The sequence below is a fragment of the Thrips palmi genome, unplaced genomic scaffold (assembly GCF_012932325.1).
Source record: "Thrips palmi isolate BJ-2018 unplaced genomic scaffold, TpBJ-2018v1 HiC_scaffold_8, whole genome shotgun sequence".
NCBI lineage: Eukaryota > Metazoa > Arthropoda > Insecta > Thysanoptera > Thripidae > Thrips > Thrips palmi.
In genome coordinates, this window is record NW_023144635.1 from 3,439,969 (window position 1) to 3,463,785 (window position 23,817).

At 65.3% G+C, this 23,817-nt stretch overlaps 1 protein-coding gene and 1 non-coding gene across 2 annotated transcripts; both read right to left on the reverse strand.

The window, feature by feature from the left end:
• Positions 1 to 12,623: 12,623 nt before the first annotated feature.
• On the reverse strand, positions 12,624 to 21,996 carry LOC117653043. The gene is made up of 6 exons (XM_034398384.1): positions 21,862 to 21,996; positions 21,092 to 21,784; positions 20,834 to 20,975; positions 20,469 to 20,704; positions 20,129 to 20,404; positions 12,624 to 12,629 (listed from the first exon to the last, which is right to left on the reverse strand). Exons 1-6 carry the CDS (start codon positions 21,994 to 21,996, stop codon positions 12,624 to 12,626), a joined length of 1,488 nt encoding a protein of 495 aa, XP_034254275.1.
• A 284-nt stretch (positions 21,997 to 22,280) lies between these two features.
• On the reverse strand, positions 22,281 to 22,352 carry Trnaa-ugc. Its single transcript has one exon. It is a non-coding gene; the product is annotated as a tRNA-Ala (tRNA).
• Positions 22,353 to 23,817: the final 1,465 nt, after the last annotated feature.

Here is a 23,817-nt window from a genome sequence, read left to right on the forward strand (position 1 = left end):
AGAGGCCGGGCCCGCCTCCGCCGCACGGCCCGGCGGCAGGACAGGCTCAGGAGCGGCGGGGCGTGGCGGGGCGCGGTGGCGGGCCGGCCGCCGGGCCGCCGGCAAGCGGGCGTCGTCGGCGTCGCAGGCTGGGCGCGGCGTCGTCGCGACGTCTGGCGTCGGCAGCGTCGTGGACCCCGCGGGTCGCGGAACTGGCACTGGCCGCGGCCCCTCAGGTGCGTCGCAGTGCCTCGCAGTGCGTCGTGGGCGGGGCTGGACCACGAGCTCCGCGATGGCGAGCGCACGAGGCCGCGCCCCCGCGCCGCCACTTCCGACGCCGACGTCGTCCCTGCGGTCCCTGCGCGGGGTGCTTCGTGAAATGGGTTTTTAATTAACGCGTCGGCGCCTTAATGTGTGCTTAACGCGTGCTTATCGCGTGCCAAGCCAAGCGTGCGAGCGCCGCCGGGCCGCCGGTTCGAGCCCCGGCCGACGCCGAGCGCCCGGTCCGGCCCCGGATGACGACGCGATGACGTCACAGCCGGGGGGTGCAGGCACTGTGAGTCAAGGGTCCCTGATGAGGCAACGGCTCTGACTGTTCGACGACCTGGGTCGATGTTCGCAGCCTCGCAGCAATGACGCTGACGGACCACCGCAGCGTTCTCTTTCGTTTTGCCTCCGCCCCCGCGCCGGGTGGTGTGGCGGTGACGTCAGCGAGCTGGCGCTGCAAGTTGCAATCAGTTACAGAGTACAGTGTCCGCGAGGCGAGGCTGTTTTCCTGGTGCAGCAGCGATCGCAGCACCGCGCAGCGCACTGCCCGCGATGCCCAAGATAACCAGTACGTTTTCGTCGCTCTGTCTCTCTCGCACTGGTGCTGCGTCTCCGGCATGTGCGAGAGAGACAGAGCCGCGGAAACGACTCTCGGAATGAGACTGCAGCCGCCGAGCGGACTCTCCACGCCGCGCGCCCGGGGAGTAGGCACCACGCAGTGCACTGGTGTTCTGCGGGACTGCCGGCCTGCACGTCGCGGCGGCGTCAGCGCGTCAGCGCGTCAGCAGACTGATTCCGAGAGTCTGTTTCATCGCTCTGTCTCTCTCGCACCTATACGGGAAACCCCATGAGTGCGAGAGAGACCAGCGACGAAAACGACTCTCGGAATCAGTCTGCAGCTTAGGATCAGCGAGGATGCACTTGATGTTCCCCCAGCCGCCGCCACCGCCGCCATGCTCCGGGCGCACCGGGTGGGTGCCGTGCCGCCCGTGCCGCCACGCCACACCCACACACTCCGACCGCCCCGACGCCCCGACACGACAAAAGTTTCCAGGAAAACAAGGCGCGCCAAAGTTGCCCGCAACGGCATCGCATCGCCGTCGTCGTCGCCAAAATTCATAAAAAGTTTCTCGCCGCTCCGGGGCAGCAAAGCGCAGCCCAGCGCAGCAAAGCAGAAACTTTGGCGTGTTTTCATGGGAGTGTGCGGCCGGCTGGACTTTGCCCTGGCCAATATAGTGGAGTGTTTGTATCGAAGGGGACGGGAGGGGCACGTTGACGGGGTGGGTGGCCGGGACGGCAATTTTGGACGCCCGGTTGCGTCACGCCGTGGGACACGTCGCTGCGGTCTGGGGTCGCGGACCCTCGGCCTGTCGTCGGCAGTGCCGTGGAGCAACAGGAAGACACGTAAAAACCAATAAAAACGGCCTGGGCTCGAACCTCGAACCTGCTCGAGGCCGAAAATTGCTGTCGCTGACAACGCTGTAGTGTAGCGATGACAATCGCTTTGCACTGGCTGTCCATGTCCATGCAGCCATGGCCATCATCCGGCCAGGTGTCCAATTAGAGATGACGCCCCGGCCCCCCGGCACACCAGTGTGGTGGCCTCCCCGTCAGCCTCGTCGTCGACGTTTCCGACGACGGGCTTGCAATAAATAAATCCCTCAACAAGGAGGCTGCATTTTGGCATTTTGCATGCGAACAAAACGCCTTTCTCGCACTGGCAGGTCTTGCAGGCGAAGGCATTCCCGAGGAATTAGCACCGGTGCACCGAAGAGCGCCTCACCTCGGCACGGCATTCAGCGGCAGCTTACAGTGCTCCGAATCCATCCTCAGGTTGGTCGTTTGGAGGCTGTTGTTGTGCTGCGTCGCTGCGTCCTTGCCCCACCTCTCCTCCCCTCAGGCCGCCCTCAGGCCGTCCTCCTCCCCCTCACGCGTTTCCCTCCCCAAAACATCGTCGCTCTCCGTCGCTCGGCCTAGCTCAGCTCGGCCTCGTCGAAGCTTCGAGGAGACCGGAGGCTCCCCTCCTAGACCGGCAACCCCGCATCCCGCCCGGCCCGGCGGACAGCCGGACCGACACGCGGACGGGCGGGTGGCTGCCTGCCTGCCTGGCGGGCGGGTGGCTAGAAAACAGCCTGCTTCGGCTTGGCCAGGGCTCGGCCCAGCTAGGCGGCAAGCCCGAGCAGGCAGCCCAGGCTGGCGGGCGGACTAGGCGGGCGGTCAGGGTGCAGCGTGGTGCAGCGCGGCTGCGGCCATGATGCATCGATGCAGCGCCGTGCAGCGCTCGCCCCTCCCTGGAATGAAGTAATTTAACGCCGTTTTAATTCGCACCGCGTCGTCCTGCCCGACGCACTCGACGCACTCGATGCAAGACGCCATTCCGAGAGTCGTTTGCGTACGCCGCTCTGTCTCCCTCGCACCAATGCGGGACGCCTCTTGTGTGCGAGAGAGACAGCGGCGGAAATGACTCTCGGAATCAGTCTGCTGACATTTTGAGATCGGCGTTCCCGATCCGCACTTTGGAAATAAAATGGAAGCACGGCAGGCCGCCTTGCTTGAACTCGTCACATTTTCTGTGATTCCGAGTCTTCTTATCGTGTCTGTCGGGCCGTGCGGTGCGGAGTGCTGCTTCTCTCGGTTCGGAGAGCATCATGGCTTCGGATGGGCAGATTAGGTCGAGCGCGCCAATTTCGGGGGGCCCCGGCCTCTGGCCCCACCCCACCCCGCCCCGCCCCGCCCCGCCCTCGCCAGGCCCGGCTACACTGCTCGAGAGCGAGGGTGGCCTATTATCCTGAGGGGCCCTCCGTAAATGGCCCAGGCATGCGGGCACGCAGCAGACCCCTCGGGCTGCAGGCTGATTCCGAGAGTCGTTTTCGTCAATCTATCTCTCTCGCACTCACGTGGCGTCAGGTACCAGAGAGACAGCTAGCGACGAAAACGACTCTACTGGTTCGGCGAGCGTTGGGGGACGCCGTGAAGGGCACCAGCAGGGCCAACAGGGCATGCAGGGCGGGGTGAGCGCGGTGCCGGCGCAAAGGCAAGGAACTGGGCGCCGTCCAGCGCGCCGGCACGGGAACGGGAAGTCCCCAGATTTTGAAGCTGGGAAAACCTGCGCGGCCTTGCGCGCGGCCACGGCCGCAGCCCGCGTGCGTCCGCGCCCTGACCTAGGTCAACCCGGCCTGGGCCCAGGGCCACCGCGGGCACTGCGTGCATGCTGCGCGTGCTGCGTCACGGCGAGCAGCGCGAGGTGACCGATAGCCGCGGTGCCGGCGGTGCCCGGCGCGCCGTCCAGGGTCGCTCGCTCGCACACCGTCGGAATGCTGTTTGAACGCGGGCCGTTTCCGGAGGCCGGCAAGACTTCAGGTGTACTGGAGCCGAAAGCGTGGGACTGTGCCCGGACGCCCGGGCCGGACGTGCTGGCGGAGAGCCCCCTAGACGCCGCGGGGCCGCAGGGCCGCAGGACACCGGAGCCCCTGGAGGTGCCTGGAGGACGGAACCGACGCCGCGCTGGGGACAAGGCTGAGCGCTGGAAGCGCTGGGCGTGGCAGTGCGGGGGTGGGGAGCGGGGGCGGACGAGGACGGCGAGGGCGCGAAGCGAGGCGGCGCGGCATCTGCGGCATCTAGTGGTGCATCCTAGAGGGGTGGATCGCGTCGAGCCCGTGCCCCGCGCTGCCAGCGCTGCCTGGCTGCCTCTGGCTGCCTCGCGGTCGCGCATGCGCACGGCGGCCGTTGCCACGACGACCCAGGCAGCACGCCCGAGCTGGCAGACCCTTGCCGGCCGGCTCCCCATCGATTGTTGTTGGCGATGGCGGTCTTGGCTGCCTGCCGGCTGCCTGCCTTTTGGAAGCAGCTGCCTGCCAGCCCCGGCTTGCCGCCCGACCGCCCGGAGCTTTCGGCGTCGAGCAGGAAAAGGACCTCTGCGCCGTCCTCGCGTCCTCGCCGTCCTCCAGCGGACAGGGCTGCAGGGCGGGGGCCCAGCTCGTCGCAGCCGCGAGTGGAGCGTCAGCGAGATAAATTGTGAAATTTCATCTCGAGCCTCGAGTTCTATGGCTGTGGGTGTTTTGAAACGCTTCCGGCGCGGCGCACGGACGCATCCGGCCGGATGAGCACGTCGACGCCGAGGTCCTCGGCCACCCCGGGGCGACGGTGACGTTGCGGCCGGGGGCGCGAGAGGTCCATATTGAAGCCAGAGCGCTGGAGACTCGTGGGCGAGCGGCAAGCGCGGAGCGGTATTTGCGTGGGGCGGCCATATTGAAACTAGAGCGCTAGGGGCTCTTCGGCAAGCTGCGCTGCGTTGGCGGGGCGGCCGCAGACGGCGGCTTTGTGGCTTGGCGGTTCGCCGGCGAGCTGCATATTGCTGTTTGGGTGGCGTTCCTGTTGAGTTGGGGCGCGGCGGCGCGGCGTTGTTCCACCCCCGCGTTCCACCGTTCCACCCCCACGCGGCGCTGCGCCGAGCTAGGCCTACCAAGACCCGGGCGCCCGGGCCGTACCGCCGTACCGCCGCCCAGGCGACGCGCAGCGCCCCCCTCATCTTGGCGTGAAAGCCACGTATTGATTTGGACGCGAGCCTAGACCCCGCCCGGCGCAGCCCGGCCCGGGCTGGAGGGCCGGAGGCTCCGACGCGCTCGGCCCTAGAGGCCCCACCCCGGCCGCGACGGACGCGAAGCGACGGCCGCGGCGACGCCGAGGTGCGCGCTGGCGCTCATCAGGGCGCCGCTCGACCGCCACTTGACTGTCGAGGAAGGGGTCGCCGACGAGGAGGTCGCCGACGACGACGGGGGCGGGCGACGCCCGGGACAGGTCGTCCTGGCGGTAGCCACGGCGGCGGCCCCCCTCCCTTCCCCTTTCTCTTTCTGAAGGCCCCTCCAGACGGCGGGCTCCTTCAAGAAGTGCCCCGCGCATTTCGCTGCCATGCGTAACAGTCGAATTGAGGGGGCAAAAAAAAAACTGTTTCCGTCCCATTATAAAGCACACCTGTGCGATGCCTCCGTGTGGTGTGCGAGTGTTATACTTTTGCAGCCACTCCACGACGCCTCAGGTGCGTTCGGACCTCATTAGGCGGACAGCTGGCAACACCTGGCGCAGCTGCCGCACCTGGCGCTGCCCTCTGACCGGACGTGGCGGACGGCATGGCCGGCATGGCCGGCATGGCCAGGGAGACAGAGACACCCGCGGCGAACGTGCGTGTTTGTTATTGCCCATTCCTTGTCGGCGTGCGTGGGTGCGGCGGGGCGGCTGGGTGGCTGGGCGGCGGGGGTGGGTTAAGCGACTCTACAACCGACGGCCACCTCCGTGCCGCTCGCTGGAACCTGCTGGAACATTGAAAATCGTGCAGAACGAGCCAAAGGGCGCCGCCGGCAAGCCGTCATGGGGTGTCACCTAGGGTGTCACGGAGGCCACGCGGACACCGGTCTCCACCGTTACTACGTTGGTGCTCAGTGGCATGGCACTTGTTGGCCGGGTCCAGGCTGCTGCGCGCTGCCCATTCCCCTACACTGGCGTGCCACGGCGTGCCACGGCGTGCCCAGGTCCAGGACGGGCAGGTTCGCGATCCGCTTGCGATCTGGCCGCCGCTGCCGCCGCGCCTCGCACGCGATGAGCTGAGGCGAGGCTCGGCGAGGGGGATGAGGGGGCGCGCATTATACGCCGAATTTCAATGTTTACGAGAAGAGATTGTTATACTCGGGGGGCTGCCGAACTGGTTTCCGGTCAAAACAAGGGTAAGGCCACGACGGACTTGTGCAAGGCGGGGAGGAGAGCAGCGAGCAGTCCGCGCGGAGGCCGCGGAGGCAGGGGGCTTGAAAGGGGACCTGTCACGGGGCGAGTGCCAGCGTGCCAGACCCGTGCCCTGGACTGGACAGGCACACGGCGGTGTCGCAACACGCACGGCACGGCATGGCGCGGCACGGCGCGGCAGCACCGCGGAGGGCGCCGAGCCGACGTGGATCCGACAGGCCGGAATCCCTATTGCTCCAGCAGCAGGGCCGGCTTGTTGTCCTCGCGGTCCTCGCGGGCCGCCCGGCCGCGCCGCCCGGCCACGCCGCACGCAACAACGAGGCTCTGCTTATGAAAGCGCGCGGCTGGCAGGACCTGGCAGGACTCGGCCTCGGACCCGGCCTGCAGAAGCTCAACCCAATCAGGGGGAAAATTGGTGCCTTTCGCGAGACGGGTCTGGTGTATGTCAGTTCAACTACGTACTGTATCTAAACAGGCTCCCACAGCTTCAGGTCTTTTGATACCAGGTTGCAGTTTTTGATGCCAGGTTGCGACTCTGCTAAGCTTGCCTTCGCTGGGACTTTTTAGTGCCAATCGCGCTGTCTCTCTCGCACGGCCGTGCGTGTAATTGTCCTGCGGGCACACGCCCGCCCCGCGCCGCCCTGCCCTTCCGGCCACGCGGGCCGCGGTGTCTTGGTCTTGTAGTAGTACGCCGTGAGGGGCGGCCAGGCGGCCAGGCGGCCACGTGGTCGAGTTTTTGGCGCGTCCCGAACGCGCGGCAGCGGCGGCCCGGAGAGTGTTGTTTGTCGCTGGATTTTTTGGCTGCCGTCGGCCGAGGTCCTCGCCAATGCGTGCGAGTGGTGCGAGCCGAGGCCACGATGCTCCGCAGACGCGGCGCGCGGGGCGGGGCGGGGCGGGGCGGGGCGGGGCGGGGCGGGGCGGGGCGGGGCGTTGTCCGTGGGGCTCAGGTAGGGGCTGAAGCGCTGAAGCAGCGTGGGGTGGGGAGCGCGCCGAGGACACGTTTGGCGCGCGAATCCTCCGTCCTGAAAACATGACGAACGACCTGGCTGCGGTCGCGCTTCGTCTTCGGCGAGGCACGGCTGGCACGGCACGGCACTGGCAAGGCCCGCTCGCTAACGGAGGCCAAGAGTCTCCAGTCGTAAACCTCGGCGTGCAACGGGACGGCCTCGGCAGCTACTAATAGCGTTCCAAATCTAAGAGATTTTCGTCGTCGCGGCCGCGGCGTGGCCGTCAGCGGCGTAGCAGCGCCTCCACGCGGCCACGCGAGGTCGACGACGGGGTGGCACAGTGGTGGCATGGTCGCCGCCGTGCAGCTGTCGTTTGGAGGAACATAGTCGGGGTTCAGTTGAGCCGCATTGTGTGTGTATCGTGTTGCCCTCCACCCCTGCCCTCCCCTCCCCTGCCCCACGCCACGGCCCCCTCAGCCTTCCTGCATTCTCCAGCGCCCTGCCTACCTGGATAAGGCTCTCGGCCTCCAGGACGGCGCGCTGGAGGGCTGGAAGGCCTGGTTGCACGATGAAACCCATCGCAAGGACCGCGACCAAACACGCGTGGTCGTCATGGAGCAGAAAACGAGCTTGCAGTGAGACGAGCAGGGTGCTGCTGCAAAGCGTATTGAAACAAAATGAACCCAGCTGCAATGAAATCGAATCACCAGCAGAGCAGAAAGAAACGAACACGCCAAATGATGTGACTGCAGCGAGCCCTGGCGCTCTCCAGCCCTCCCAGCCCTTGGCGCCCTGCGCCCCGCCGCTCTCGTTTTTCCCTTTTCTCGTTCGGCTCCAATTTTCGCCGACTAATTGCGAATTTCCCCGCGCTGATAACGGCAGCCGGGGAAGGCTGCGAAGGCGTCGCCAGGCGTCGCCAAATTGCGTTGCGTCAGCAAGGCCGGGCAAGGCTCCTCCACCTTATCATAATGATCTCGACAGAGGACGAAGGACGAAGGGGCTTGCCTAGGCTACCCGGGCTCGGCGCGGCCCCGTCAACGCGATGACGCCCCACGTCACCGAGACCAATTTGCAGCTTGACGTCGCGATTTAGCGCCGTTCCCCGGGGTGGGCGGTGATGGCGAGCGGTGAGTGGTGGAGCCTGCTGCTGCAAGCCGAGGACGCCGAGGAGCACCAAATGAAAAACACCAGCCACTTCATCCCCCGCTTTCACAGACTCAAAAGCCCCAGCCTCGCGGCAAGCCCCGCCCGCCCCGCCCCACCCCACCCGCCACACCCCGCCCCGCCGCGGCCGACGCCGAGCAAGTCGCGAGCGGGTTGAAAGGGACGCTGGGGCAGGGCTGGCAGGGCTGGCAGGGCTGCGCAGGGCGGAGGGGAGTGGCGGCAGTGGCAGCAGTGGCAGCCACCCTCGCCCTTCACGAGCCCTTCACCGGAATGGGCAAGCGAGGCGTTGCACCCCGGCCGGCCCCCGGGCCTCTCTCCTCTCTCTCGCACCCCGTCCCGTGCAGCCCCCTCCCGCGGCCCCTCCCTCGCCCACCTCCCGCGGCCCCCTCCTCGGCCGCCCCGCGCCCCGCCTGCAGCCAACCGCCGTGGTGCTGCACCGCCGCGCCCGCGACGCCCCGCGACGCCGCTCCCCGCCCCGCCCCGCCTCACCCCACCCCGCCCCACCCCGCCCCACCCCGCCCCACCCCGCCCCGCCAGCGTCTCGACGACCCGCCAATCCGGGAGGAGCCTGCGCAGCCTGCTCTGTGGCGGGGTAGCGATCTCGTGCTGCGCGCTCCGGACGGGGGGCAGGCGGGGGGCGAACTTTCTCCCCCCCCCCCCCGTCCGTGCAACAATAAGCCTTCGCCAGTAACTTTCTCCTTCGCCCCCAGTGCGGTGCGCCCCCACGTCCTCCACGTCCACATCCCCCTCGCGTCCCCCGCCCCTAGTGCCCTGCGACCCCCGTGTGTTTTCGCGGACCGCGACGGCGTGGGGGCAACGGCCCTAACCTTGGGCCCCGTGGACGCAGGGCGCGCAGGCAGCAAGGGCTGCTGGGCGTGGCGGTGGAGGGCCCCGGCGGGGCCAGGCTGGGGCCAGCGCCCTTCGGTAAGGGCGCAGCGGCGCAGCGCGGCGGGGCGTGGCGGTTCGCTGCCAGGGCGCGGCCGGTCGGCGGTCCTGGACCTTTCCGCAGCGACCCCCACCCCCCTGTCCAGCTAATGGTGTCCCTGCCCCTCAAAGGCGGCGAACATCCCCCGCGGCGCCGATTGAACAAACTGCTCCAGGGGCGGAGCGGCGGGGCGCAATTTGTTTTCAATCGAACTACATTTCAGCGGCGGAAGCACCCCCTGAGTCAATATATACCGAGCGGGACGGGACGAAAGGCGCCCGTTTTCAGGTGATTTAGTGGGCCGAGGCGGCCGAGCCGAGGCCACTCAAGTGTGATGCATTCGGGAGCCGCGCTGAAGCAGTTATCCTGAATCCAAAAATAGCTCTTCGGCAATGTTAGCGGGTGAATAGCGCGACTCCGAATCCAGTGATTTGTACCAAATTGATGAACAGCGTCCTCATTCTTCGCATTGCGAATCCGCGAGACGCGCCTTTGCCTCGCGATCCGCGAGGAAGAGCTGGAGCCAACATGGAGACTGAAGAGAACACTTGTCTGGAGAACCTGCTTATCGCTGGAGAGCCTCTTGGAGTGCACCAGCCAGCCTTCCACCAGGCTGCAGCGGGGAAGGCGAGCTTCCATTGGCCGAACGAGTGGGCATGGCCGCGGATCTGTCTTTCTCTCTCTCTCTCTCTCACGCACATACACGCGCAGAGTATATTGGCACACACGCAGCTTTTCACTGGGGGATGTACAGTGCGCACGCACTCACCCACCAACCGACGCAGCAAGCCGGTCAAAAAATAAAAACCAAAATAAAACTCTGCCCCGAGACAACATCGTGTCGTCGCAGTATCGTCCCGGCCGATGTGACTGCATCGGTTATCGGTACACTGGTGGCGGTATGCACGCTCCACCCATAAATCTCTGGTCGTTTTTGTGCGCGTGCGGTTTGGAGTGCAGCGGACCACAGACCAGCGGACCAGCGATCATAGGGGGCCTCAGCCTCAACCCGCAGCGACGCGGCGCGCAGCCCTCGTATCGGCAGCAGCGCCGCGAATCTCAAACACCGCCACCGCCACTACGGCGACGCGGCGCGGTGCGGGGCGACCCCCTGGTTCCCATGAGGGTGCGCGGCGGTTGGGGAGCTCCAAGCTACCCGTCATTTACATGCGTATGAAGTGCGTACACCGTGCGTGCGTGCGCGGCAACCCCGCGCTCCTCGCCGCGCTCCTCGCCGAGCTCCTCGCCCTGTTTCGGGGGTGCGCCCGAGTGCGCCGCCTCGCCGACCTCGCCGCCGTCGTCGTCACTGACCTAGAATAATCCAGAATAAATTTAGGCTCAAACAATTCTTTCCGCGGTGCGGTTCTCTCTCACATCCGCGGCACCGGATAGCGGCCGGAGCCTCGGAGAGCGCACAATGCGTGGGCAGGAGGCTCGGTGTCGCCTAGAGGAGCGCAGCTGTCTCTGTCTCTCTCGCACTCGCGGGGCGTCGAACCTCTCGCTGCGCGACGCCCCGCGAGTGCGACAGAGACAGCGGCACGGTGAAACGTGAGGCGCGGAGCACCTCGGGCTGCCTGCCTGCGTGCACTCCGTGTTGTGGGGGTCAGGGCACCTATTCAACGTGGCTGTGCGTGCGGCCCCTCCGTGCACTGTGAGCAGCAGGATGCACTGGAGGATGCGGGGACGGGCGGGGACGGTCCGCAAATCGCAGTCTCCGACCAGCCAATGAATTGGTTTGGCACCGAATTTCGCCTGCAGTGGAAGCTTGACCCGGATCAAGGTGGTCCTCTTGAGTCACTGTCGCTGTAAGAACATTGAAAATCAAGTCACCTCTTTTTTCCAGGTTGACGCGGATCCGGCGAAGCGAGCTCTGCCGTCGCTGTCCTTCCACCAGCTAGCTCGGACTCCAGCAAGGAACACCGCCTTTGGCGAATTCCGAAATAATGACTTTGGAAATGGTCCTTTCGGCGGAGCAATTTTTGCTTCCGGTGATGAATGAATAGTGGATGGGCACAAGGGCCGCGCCGGCCGCGTGAGTGGCAGTAGCTTGGCAGTGTGCTGGCCACAAAGGGGGCGTTTAGCCCTTTGTCCGCTCGGGGCACACACGGGGCACGATCGCACACTTTGCTCCGATATTCAAATGAAGGGAAAACCCTACACCTACACTTTGTTCTCAGGAAACGCTAAATTAATTTTATTATTTCAGGTTCCGACGACGGATTTGGTTAGTCCTTAAAGAGTTCGGGCACTGTGTACACTCTCGTACCTACGGCTTTCACAAAAAAGTTGTCGATTGAAAGGAACGTAACCTGTATCTGTTTTTACGCCGCGAGAGTTGCAACTTAAAATTTACCCGCGAAACAGCCGACTCGCGTCTAGCGTCTCGGTTACCGTCAATTCCGTCACGTCACATACTTCGGCCGGCATCTCCATGCCATTTCCATACCTTAATGAGATCGCGTTCTGCAACCTGCGGCGTCCTGCGGCGTCCTGCGGCCCGCGGGCGAATCTGGCGGGATTAGCCAAGGGCCTCGCGCGGCTGGGGTCGGGGGAGGGGGAGGGGGAGGGAGGGGGTTGTTTGCAGACAAAGTTTGTTTGCGCTCTCGCAGCATACGATCAGCGCGTCCCGAGAGCCGAAAGCCGAAAGGAAATTGAGACACCTCGCGGGGGTTTCGTCATCGCCTCCTCCCCGGTGGCTCGCGGCTCGCGGCGCGCCGGTGGCGGTCAACTCCCACTAACCTCCCCGCACCATCCATAGTCATGCCCGGCCGAGCCTTCCCTTCCCCGAAAGTCCACTTTTTATGCTCGCCGAGAGCGTCGCGGCTTCGGCGGTCTGCGGCGCGGTCTTGGGCAACGACGCCGTGGCTGGATCCACTTACACTGTGTGCTCGGGGGGCTTCGCCTTCGGCCCTCAATCAGGGCTCACGCACTGCGTCGCACTGAGTCGCACTGCATGCGGGCTGCCCACGCGTCTGTCGTGCAGTGCGGCGTAGCGCGGCGTGGACCTACGGGCGTACGATCCTCTCCTCACAATTACGTTTCATCGATTTCTCGTTCTTATTTTTGGTCCCGCCGTCCGCGGGCGAGGCGTGGCTGGGGCCGGCCTGCAGGGCCTGCAGCACGACGTCGCGGGCTTGCCTACAGTGGCCACGCCGCGGCACGCCCTGGTGCATCTTGGAGGCCTAGGTCTGCACGTTCACGTTGGCGGCAGGCGGCTTGCAGTGCCCCCGCGCCGTGCGCTTCCGGCCGGACTCCGAGTAGAGCACACCGCCGCAGCTGCACGCGCTGACCAGCGCGACGGCCGTCGCCACAATGAAACGCGAATCAAAGACCGATTGACGAAGGCGCGGCCGATCGACGGCGACGGCCCTTCCAGTGGCCTGGCATGCCCTCCCCGGCGACGTGGCTGACGTGGCCGACATGATGTGGCCGACGTGGCGGGCGTGGCCGTGTTGAAATTGGCCGAACTGTGTGGTATTGATTCGGCGCGTTGCTCAACGCAGCCTTTGGTGACGGGCAAAGCACGCGCCGAGCGCGACGAGCGCTGAGCATGGTCAAGGAGGGCGTGTTCCAAGTCGAGCTGGAGAGCCCCGTGTCGAAGCCTCAATTCAAAACTGCGAAAAAAAAACCGGAAAAAACCTGTTGTTTGAAAATATTGACCTTTACCTAAAGCTAACAGTGCAGGGGCTATGTCCATTCATAGCCAGCGACCGAACAAACACATGTGGTAAGAACACGGTGCACGCACCACCGAGGGCTTTCCAGAGAGCGTTTGCGTGTTTTCAAAGGACGCCATCATTAATTTTGAAAAAAAAAAGTAAAAGAGCGCAGCGAAAAATTCAGAGCGCTGCGCCTCGCCTCGCTTCCCCTTCTGCAATCACCCTTCCAAACAAGTCGCGCGCCCTCCGCTTCCCTCCGGGACGCCGAGCCGCCGGGACTGACTTTCACTTTGTTCTTCGATTCCGCGGAAAGGCTCGTCTCGGCCGGAGCTGCCGGGCCTGCCCCAACCCACCCCTCGCTCTTCACTCCCCCTCCCCTCCGCGACCATTTTTAATTGCCGCGCCGCGCTAATACGCGCGTTGCGTTCGCATCCTGCGCGGCCCTGCGTGCCCTCTCACTCTCTCACCCCTTCCCCGGCCTTGGCGCACGCTGCGTGAGCACTGCTTGCACCGGGATCGCGGCATTTCGCATTGGCTGCCTGCCGGCCCGGTGTGGCCCCGCCCCTCCCCCTCCCCTCACCTGGCTGCGATGCCGCGATGCTGCGATCCGCGCTGATCTGCCATGCATCGCGTGCATCGCGCCCGGCGCGCAGACTCGTCCCGTCTCTCTCGCACTGGCGGGGCGCCGCGGAGGGGTGCGAGAGAGAAAGAGCGACGCTAGGAATCTTCGGTTTCGCTCGGCGGCGGCCGACCCCGCCGACCGCCCTCACCGCGCAAATCCATGCGCGGCCGCGTCATCGCTGCTGGGCCCCCGCCAGCCCCTGGCGCTCTCTCTCGCGCTCACGGCCGGCGTCGCGTATTGGCGCGAGAGAGACCGACCGACGGGGGCCGCCCCGCCCCGCCCGGAATCAGGCAGAATCAGAGGGTGGCTCCCCCCTGTCTCATTTGGGCACAAAGCTCGCGGGGCTCCGCTCCGCCCCGGCAGCCCCGGCCAGTACAGGAGCTGCCAGAAACAGCCTGCAGACTGATTCCGAGAGTCGTTTTCGTCGCTCTGTCTCCATCGCACCTAGAAACGGGTAGCTCCATGTCTGCGAGAGAGACAGAGCGACGAAAACGACTCTCGGAATCAGTCTGTACTGTCTGAAGGTCTGAAAGGCCTGGAGCTGCCAGATGTCAGCACAGGTTGCATTTTCTCATTACCAGGCGACAGCGGGGGGTGCATGCCGATGGGGTCTCCTGGGGGATGGTTTGGGGATTTCGCGGATACAGAAGGAGGTTGCTTGCAGACTGATTCCGAGTCGATTTCGTCGCTGTCTCTCTCGCACCTATACGGGACGCCCCATGAGTGCGAGAAAGGCAAGCGACGAAAACGACTCTCAGAATCAGTCTGCAGGCCCGGAAAACGGAGCCACGAACCGAACACTCTTTGCAGTGATTACTGCGAGGGGCGTCATTTTCATTTTCGGACTGAGATTGCATTCCCGCGTCGGGGCGTCGGGGACTGCAAGGGCCTCGAAGGGCCCCCAGAGAGGGTCTTGGGGGGTGTGTCATCCCCTCTCGCTTGGCAACGTGCGGAAAATGAACAGCGTTTCTCGAAAAAGATGAATCTACTCTGAGAACTAAAAGTTCAGCGCTAACTGAAGACTGATTCCGAGAGTCTCGTTTTTGTCACTCTGTCTCTCTCGCACTCATGGGGCGTCCCGTGTCGGTGCGAGGGAGACAGAGCGACGAAAGCGACTTTCGAAATCAGTCTGCAGGCAACCTCCTCAAAATCCACTGTTGGAGCGGGTTCGACGCTCGCGGCTGAAGCTGGATCATGCTGGGAGCTGATGCCCTCGGATTCCCTGCTTTCGGAGTTCCCTGCTTCCCTCCCCGAGAAAGCCGCAAGCTGCTTCCGCTGCTTCCCCAGTCCGCGCGCCGCTCAATCTCTCTGGGAAATGTCTGCAGTACATGGAAACGGCCGGAGCTACTGCCACTAGCACGACTACTTCGGCCCGCCTCGCCGTGCTTGCCGTGCTTCGTCTCGTGGGGGCGCGGCGGTTTAGCGTCTGTTTTAGCGCCGGCCCGCCGCACTGCACCGCGCCGCCGCCCCGCCAACGGGATTTCACGGGCCGTTCTTGGCCTGTAAAACGCCGAGCCGAGCCGCGATTCGGGGGAAGACGCGTGAGGAAACCCCGGCATGGCGTTACTAGCAGACTGATTCCGAGAGTCGTTTTCATCTCTCTGCCCCTCTCGCACCTACATAGTGGAACGCCCTATGAGCAACGATATAGACAGGAGACGAAAACGACCCTCAGTCTCCAGTTGGCAACCCCTTTCGCGCCCCACGGCGGCAAGCCGGCGAGGCGGCCCAGGCCTCATATTGGCCGTTTCAAGCCTCACCCACACACACACACGCAGACGTACTTATGTATCCTGATTGTAGCTCTTGAGCAGAGCAAAAACTCGGTGCGCGCCCGGTTGGCTCACCTTTCATATGCTAATTACATCGCATTGCGAGCTGGCTGTCTGCGCACTGTGTGTGTACGTGTGCGCGTGTGTGTGTGTGCCCGCGCGCGCCTACCGGTGAGCGGGCGGGAAGGGCTGGACGGGAAGGGAAGGGCGGAGGGAGGGTCTTGGAGGCGGACGGGCGGCACGCGTCTTGGCTATACTCGGCGGAGAAGGGCTGCCCCCGCCCCTCGCCGCCCCTCGCCGCCCCTCGCCGCCCCCTCGCTCCGCGAAAGGAGGCGCGTCCGCGGCGCGGCGGCACGGCGGCGTCGCGTCCCGCCTCCTCCCTGTCCCTCGCGCTCCTGGCGGCCGTCCTGGCCGCCCTGGTCGTGCCGGCGGTCCTGGGAGTGCCACCGCCGCCGCGGGACTGTCTGATTGCTGGTGCCTCTACGCTGCCGGGCCCAAGGCAGCCCACGGCAGCCCAAGGCAGCCCAAGGCCTGGCAAACACTCGATAAGCCTTATCAGCCGGAAGCCCACGAGGCGGGCCGTCCCTGGTCCCTGGACGGCCCCTGGTCCCCGCGCGCCAGCGCGCCAGTCCCTCCGTTTTTTGAAATGCTGCAGCGGCCATAATCGCCGCACGAGATGTCACTGCGATGCCCTTTGAGCTGGCTGAGCCCTTGGGGCCCCGCGGCCCCCCGCCTCGCCGCGCCCCGCCCGCTAGGGCTACCGGCAGCGGAACTTCGGAACGAGTGATTCGAACACGTCTTCAGTTTTGGGCCGACCCTCGTCAAGTAAAGGGCTTTTGACGCGGATCGTTTTTCTGGACGCCAGTGACGCCGCCTGGCTGGTGTCTCGCACGAAGTGGATGGATGGGCGGGGTGGACCAGGGGCAGTTTCGGAATGGCTTTTTCGCGACAGTTGACAGTTATGGAGGGACTCTGGATTTTCTGCACCCTCTGCTCTGATCGGCGTGCCGCCGCGTTCCCCCTGTGAGTGTGTTGGTGCTGTTTGCCGTGTTTGTTGGCGATGGAAGGGAAGGGGCGGTCTTTCGGCTATTTTCGCACGCGGAGTCGCGGACCGGCTTAGCCTTGCAATCTTCCTCCCTCTCGGCCTCCTTCGGCCTCTTGCAGCGGGAGAGGGTCGCGGCAGCCGCAAGGCGCGCCGCTTTTGAAAAACGTTCGCTAGCGCAAGCCGCGCGAAGCTTGCGCCAGTGACGAAATTAGGGCGGGCTTTTCGGACTCGGAAAAAAGAGAAGAAAAGGCGAACGCGGTTGCGTCAGGGAAACCAGTTTGGGTCATTTTCGGCGCAAGTGCGCAACTGCAGCGGTCTAGTATGCTCCGGCCGCCGCCCCCGCACTCACTCTCACACACATACGGCGCACATCATTATTTTTTGCGACGTTGCTTGTTGTCTCGGCACGTCACTTTTTCGCGCGCCACGCCCTGCCGGCCCCGCCCCGCCCCGCCCCGCCCGCTCCCCGTGGTCCTGCCGTCCTGCCGGGCCGGTCCAGTTGATTACCATGCCGCGGTCGCGAGGCGACGCGCGGCCGTGGCGAGGCGCACGCGCGTGCTGCCGCTGTTTGCTATTCCGCACTTTTTTTGCGCATTTACATGCGTGGACAATGCGAGCCGCGACGAGCGCATCGCGTCGTGGTGGGGCGTGGCGGGGCGTGGCGGGGCGGGGCGGGGCGTGGCGGGGCGTGGCGGGGCGTCAGGTGACGGAGGCCGTGGACCTGGTCCAGAAGGCCGGCAGCGCGAACGACAGCCACGCAGTCGTGCGCCGCGGATGCACCCCTTTGGTGACGGAAGGGGCAGGCTATTTAGCAGGCAATTTCAGATACTACACTGTACGCGTCTGGGTACGCCCCCACTCGGGCGCTCAACAACGAAGGCATTCATGACTGAGTTGGATTCGACGGTGCCGCGGAACGTTTCCTGGCGCCCTGCTGCGCGGCGCCTTCAACGCTTTTCGCCAACTCTGAGGGCGCGCCAAGGCAGGCGTGCTGCCCTGGAGTCCGAAGCCGGCCCGAGAAGACTAACGAAACCACCCCAAGAATGACGGGAATGGGCTGAAATTGAACTCGCGGCGCAGTTTGGCGTCCCTGGCGCTGCTGCTTGCCTGGCTGCTGCGGGGCTGCGGCCGGGGCTCCATGGCGCCCATGGCCTTGGGCGGCCGGCCTGCGCCCTCCGTGCCTCCGCGCCTCCCGGGGTTGGGGAGGGATGGCAGGGGGTGGGCAGGGGGAGGGCAGGGGAGGGGAGGGGGAGGGGCGCGCGGGCTGGGGGTGGGGCGGGGCGTGGCAGGCGAAGTGCGTCGCGGCTCTCGCGCCGCGGAGCTCCACGGAGCAGCTGGAACCGCCGCGCTGTGATGAAAACACCCTGCCGGGTGTTTTACGGCTGCCGCCAAATTAGAAAAGTGACTGCGCAAGCAGGGACTACTGTACGGTCCAGTTTTGGAGCGCGAGTCCCTCGGCGATCTCGGCGGACAAGGCAGCGTCCGGCGGCCGGAGGCACGCCGGAGGTGTGAACGAGTTCGATCGGCAATGATGGCTGCGGCGGGGCTTCGGCTTCGGCCCGGCGAGGCTCCAGAACGTAGGTCACGGATGGACGCCCTCCTGGAGGCTCGCTCCAGCCCGCTCCAGCTCCAGACCAAAACAAGCCGCTGGAGGGAGGGGCCGGGCCGGGCCGAGCCTGATGCGAGGCTTCGTGGAAAGCCGCATGCCGCATTCACGGAGAGCAGGGCACGCCGTGTGGGCACGCCGGCACGCCACGGCGTTTGTTTGGCGTTTTTGTCCGCGGCGTGGCGGGGCGGAGCGTGGCGGGGCGGGGTGGGGCGGCCGGCGGCATCATCCAGTCGGAAGGGGCCCAAATTCCTTTCCGACACGCAGACTGCAGACTGCCAGTCCAGTGCGTACGTAGGCCCGTAGGCCCGTGATGGAACACGCACCGAGGCAGTGAGGGCTGCCAACGGCTGCCAGGGTCGGCAGGCCTGCCACCGGCAAGGCGATCTGACCCGGCCCGGCTCGCCCAAGGGCCCAACGTCCCCGCGCCCCGCCTTGCCCCGATCGAGGAGAAGAGCCTTCCCATCTCCGAGAGGCGAGGCCGGCCGTGCCTGGAATCTTGGAATTGGCGTTCGCGTGCTGGACGCGCTGGCGCTGGAAGCTGGAGCCAACAACACGAGTTCTCTTCTCCTCTCCGGGGCAACGACATGGCCGACAGCGGACAGCGCCGACCGCGTCGCTCGCCCTCGGCCTAGGCGGCCTAGGCCCGGATCGCACCAAGAATAGCAGCAAAAAGAACGGCGCGACTCGTTTTTTGAGGCAGTTCCGCCGTTTCTAGTGCCTGACAGCTCAACGGCGCGGTGCCGGTTCCGCGCGGGTCCCGCCGGCCCGCCGCGGCAGCGGTATGTCCCGGTCCTGGCAGGATTTAGCACCTGGACTGGACAGTCGTCCGGCCGGACGGTTCCATTCCATTCCTTCCCATCCCGCTGGAGAACGGCGTCCTATTCCTATTGGCGTCAGCCAGGCCAGCACCGTCAGCACGCCACGCCGCCGCGTGTCCACGAGTTGAAGCCACGCGGCCTGCCGCGCTGCCGCCACGCTCAGCGGTTCCGCAATGTGCCGCGGGGCAGCGCCACCGTCACCCCGCAGTTCCGTACATTGCCACCGGCGGCCGGCGGCGCCACGGTCGCCGAGCTGGTTGCGAGCGCCGCCGCCCAGAGGGCGCCACACGCGCCCGCCGCCTCCACCGAGTACGCGGCGTCTCCGCGCGAGGGCGCCCGCTGACGGGGCCGCCCAGCGCAGCCCAGCCCCTGGCCACGTAGTTCGGCCCGCGGCCACGGCCTGCCGGAAGCCGGAGCAGCACTGTTCGCGCGGCAGTGGCGGCAGCGTGCGAATCCAGTCGGTGGAACAGGGCAAAGGGGAGGGCAAAGAACAGGGCGGCAGCGTGCGAATCCAGTCGGTGGAACAGGGCAAATGCGACGGTAAAGAACAGGGCGGCAGCGTGCAAATCGAGTCGGTGGAACAGGGCAAAGGAGAGGGTGAAGAACACGGCATCGCTCGGCAACGGGACGTCAATCTAACTGCCGGAAAGTGAAGTGCATGCAAGACGGTTTTGCACGCAGGCCAGCCTCTCCGCACTTGCTTGTTCCCACACTATTCATTGTGCTGCCATCTGCCATGTCGGCTGCGTGCGTCTCTCCCATAAATTAGTAGCCATATTCCTCAAGCCGGCGGCCAGTTTGCAGCGATGCGACGCACGACGATGTCCAGCCTCTTCAGGCCCGAAGGCACTTCCGAACTGACTGGCCAGCAGAACGCGCTGGCCCTCCCGTCCCACCGTTTGCTTGGCAGTCGTCACAAACATCCGCTATCGCGCCACTTCTTATGCTCGCCCCTTTCCTCCCACGACTTTTAATTGTCTTTGATTCTTTGGTTCGTCTCCACCGGACGTTCGTCTGACTTTTGGATCCGTTCCAAGGTCAGCCCTACACGTGGCGCGGGCGAGGGAAGAGAGGAGAGAGAGAGATGATGATGGTGAGAGAGCTGCACTGCGCCAGCCCGGCCGAGTGTCTGCTGCCTGCGAACTTGGTTTTTGTGCTGCGGGTTGCCCCCGGACAAGTCCGCTGGTGCCGTGCCCCGAAGGCAGAGGGGTGGTCTTCCCCGCCCCCAAGACCCCCCGGACAGCCTTCCCCGCTCGCTGGACGGCTGGACGAGTGAGCGATGAGTTCATTTCGTTTCATTTCGGCCCAGCCCCGTTCGCCGTCGCGTCCCCCCGTCGTCGAGGAACAAATGAGCCGAATGAAAATCGGCCGGGGTTTATCTGCCTTGTAATTAACTCGCGACTGACAGCTGTCTGCTGCCCGGCCTGCCTAGACGGCTAGACCACGACGGCCTCCTTCAAGAGGCCCCAGTGGCTCCGGTCGCGCTGCTGTTCCTGCTGCTGCCGGTGGCCCCGCGGCTGCTGCTGGTCCCCTGGCTGCTGCTGGCCGCCTGGCTGCTGGAGCCCCTGGAGTCCCTGCTGGAGCCAGCCTGGCTGTGGCTGCCGGGGGCGCGGTCGAGGGCGCGGTCGTCCTGGCCGTCGTCGGCCTGCCACTCGGAGAGCGCCCTGGGCGGTCGCGGCCTCGCCGTCGCGATGCCGAAGGGGGGCTCCTCGTGTGCGGGCGGGCACTCCGGCTTGGGCGGCCGCGACAGCCCCTGCTCCCGGCCGGGGAAGGCCGTCACCGGCCGCGGGCCCTCCGGCACCTCCTCCACGCGGTCCACCAGCGGGCTGACGTCCAGCGGCACGTCGGGGTCGCGCGGGGCCACCTGCGGGGCGTGGGGGCGTCGTCGGGCACGTACTAGTAGGGCGTCGTGGCGGTCGCGGGCTCACCTCGAACACGGCCAGGACGGCGCTGTAGTTGCCGGTGCCCGCGCCCGTGATGATGGCCCGGCCCTGGTCGTCCTTCCACTCGTGGTAGTGGAGCACGGCGTGCGGCTTGAAGCCCTGCCGCGCCAGCAGCCGCTGCGACGCCCTGGACGGCGCCACCGCCGTGCACACCGTGCCGAGGCCCGCGAACAGCTCGGCCAGCCGCAGCGACGCCAGCTTCACTAGGAACGACCCCACGCCTGGGGGCCAGAGCCTTACAGTGCCGCGCCCCGGGCCGGCCGGGTCAGAGGCCGCGTCGCCCCGCCGCTGCGTCGATCTTCTTTATTGGCGGTTACAGTCACAGCCCATCCTGGCTTCGCCTGGCTTACCCTTCTTGCGGTAGTCGGGGTGCACGACAATGTGATACACTCGGTAGTACGTGTCCAGGTTGTAGCGCTCGAACAGATTGGCTGTCTTCTGCAGGTGGCAGCGCAGTGCGAGCCACTGCTGGTACGCGTCGCCCTGGACAACCTGGCGGAACGGAGTGGAACGGGGTGGGACAGTGGAACGGCCGGCGACGCCGTGAGGCAGTAAAGCCGAGTGAGGTTTCTGTCGACGGTTTTGTTTTACAGTGCGACAGTGCGTACCTTGATCCTGCTGAAGGAGCGCATGTGCTGCGTGCGCTGCACCACCCTGGCCACCATGACGGCCACGACGCGCCGCTCGTCCTCGCCGTCGTCCTCCTCGTCCCGCGCCTCCGCTTCCGCCTCCTCTTCCACCACTTGATCGCCTTGCTGCTCCTCCAACTGCTTCCTCTCTTCCGCCTGTCTTCTTTTCTTTCTCCTCTTGTGCCTCCGCTTTCGTCTCTCTTTCCGCCAGCGCTCCTCCTCCGAGGACAGCACGGTGCCGTCGTCGTCCTCCTCGGCTTGAACGTCCTGCTCGTCCTTCTGCTCGCTCCTTTCGCTGCCCTCTCTTTCGTCCGCATCCTTGTCCTCCGCGACCGCCGTCGCGTCCACCGCGTCCACCGCGTCCCCGGACTCGTCCTGTGTCTCCACTGATCCCGCCTCGCCGCCTACCCCGTTTGCTTCGCCCGCCCCTTCATCTACTGCGTCGTCGTGGGTGTCCCCGCTGTCGCCGGCGGTGGGCACACCTGATGCAGGTTGCTCTTCGCCGCCGTCGTCCTCGTCCTCTTCCTCCACGTAGTCCTCTCCCTTGAGCACCACGATGGAGGTGCCGTCCTTCATGCAGTCCCTGGCGCTGGCCAGGAGGGTGGCTTTGCTGACGGCGTCCGACTTCATGTCCAGCGCGACACACATGGCCTCCTCGGGGATCAGGTACTTCTGCAGAGTTGGCAGAACGTGAGAGATTTCTATGCAAAGTAGAGTCCTAAAGGCCCTCAGCCGTTTCGCATGCATACCTCGATCAGCTTGAGACACTCGTCGAACATCTCTGGCCTGAGCTCCTGCGCCGTGAAGCCCGCCACCTTGCCCCAGAACATGGGCTTGGCCAGCTTCCCGTCCAGCGAGGGTTCTTCCCTCTCAATGATGTCCATCTTGCTCAGCTTGCGCGCGGAGGAGGTTCGCCCAGGAATCTATTTTTGAATGTTTTTCTCCCGCATTTCGACGGCCCGGCCAACATCAAGTCCTGTCTGCAGATAAGACAGAGAATAGCGGTTCTGCGGACCCGCCATGACTCATTTCGAGAAAATGCGACGAAAGACAATTCCGGAAAAACAGATGACGGCATCCTAGGTTACAGAACAATGAGAACCTCACGACCGCGCGCACTGCCAAGGCGAACATTACCAATGCTATTGCAACTCGGCGCAAAAAAGTGTGGAGATGCCGGGGATCGAACCCGGGGCCTTTCACATGCAAAGCGAACGCTCTACCACTGAGCTACATCCCCCCACGATGTTGCTACGGCTTGAAAGTTGATAACCCCCACCACCAACCGTGTCGACCGGATGATGAGAGTCGCTTGGGCGAGGAGGGGGAACTAGTGGTGTGGGGTATGGAGGGGGAAGCCCGCGCCAGCCGCCAAGTCCCGCGCCGTGCCCCGCGGCCCCGCTGTGCCATGTCCTGTCCTGTTGAGTGAGTGCCAAATAATCCCGGCAGGAAAAGAGGAAACTGTCTGGGAAACAAGCGCGACACCGCCTCGCGAGAGTTGGAGTTTGGAGGCGAGACTGCTGCGCACGACGTCGCACTGTCCAGGACGCCAAGTGCGCAGTGCTCGTTGTTGCCGGGCTGCATCGGTGGCGGCGTTGGCGGTCTGGCGGCCCAACGCGGCCACGGCCCCAATGCCCCAATGGCTCGCGGCCGGGCGGGGCTGGACTGTTATGCGCGAACAGTACCCTCGAATTACTTCATTAACGGGACGGACGGGCTGCCCCGGGCCTGCCCCGGGCCTGCCCCTCACCGCGCACGCCGCGCACCGCACCGGGACTGGGCGACGGCAGCGACGGCACTTCCCCCGAGGCCCCGGAGGAAGCGAAGGCCGTGGCCGCCGAGGCCCCACACAGTCCAAACAACAATTACTACCCGCTCCTCGGACAATTAGAGCGAGAAATTGGGTGGGGCTTGGGGCCGGCCGGCGCCGGCAGCGACCCCCGTCCGTCAAAGCGGTCAGCAGGCTGATTCAGGGAGTCGTTTTCGTCGCTCTGTCTCTCTCGCACCTGTACGGGACGTCCAATGAGTGCGAGAGAGACAGAGCGACGGAAACGGCTCTCGGAATCAGACTGCAGAGCCCCGCCGTCGCCGGGAGTCGAACCCTTGGCGCCGCCGTGTCACGTCGCGATGACACGTGTCCGTCACGGCCGCGTGGCCGCGTGGCCGCGCGCGTGTCGGGGCTGTCGCTAGCTGCAGGCCTAGGTCCCTAGGCCGGCCGGCCGGACGACGCGAGGCGTGGCCGCGGTGGCCCCACGGGGGGCAGGCACGCGAGTCGCCAACGGGCCGCGGATCGAGTGTCCGGAGTGTCCCATGCACAGGCCGCGTCCGCAGGGTCGTCTCTGTCGCACTCAGAGCGGCCGTCCCAAAAGGGTGCGAGAGAGACAGAACGACGAAAACTCACCTTCGGAGTCGCACGCCAGAAGCCGAGCAGCGAGACAAAGCCATAAAGGCTGTGTCGCCAGACCGTCGCCAGCGGGCACGACGGAAGCGGGAGACTTAGTCACAACCTGGAAGAAAGGCCGAGAAAGGCGGATCACAGATTCGAATAGGAAGTTCGGAAGTTCGACAACCGGCTAAGATAAGCTGCAGTAGCCGCCAAAGTTCTGTCAAGATCACACTTCCTTCTTGACATGTCTCACAGTTTCGACCAAACAAGGATGTTTTCAACTCCAAATACTTGACACGAGGTTAGGCGGGCATTATAA

What these genes read in the sequence shown, in the direction of transcription:
- LOC117653043 (XM_034398384.1), bottom strand. Translation starts at nt 21,996, where the DNA reads ATGGACATCATTGAGAGGGAAGAACCCTCGCTGGACGGGAAGCTGGCC. An exon ending in AGTGTCTCAAGCTGATCGAG is followed by an intron (nt 21,785 to 21,861) that starts GTATGCATGCGA and finishes CCAACTCTGCAG; the next exon opens with AAGTACCTGATCCCCGAGGA. An exon ending in CCCCGACTACCGCAAGAAGG is followed by an intron (nt 20,705 to 20,833) that starts GTAAGCCAGGCG and finishes TCTGGCCCCCAG; the next exon opens with GCGTGGGGTCGTTCCTAGTG.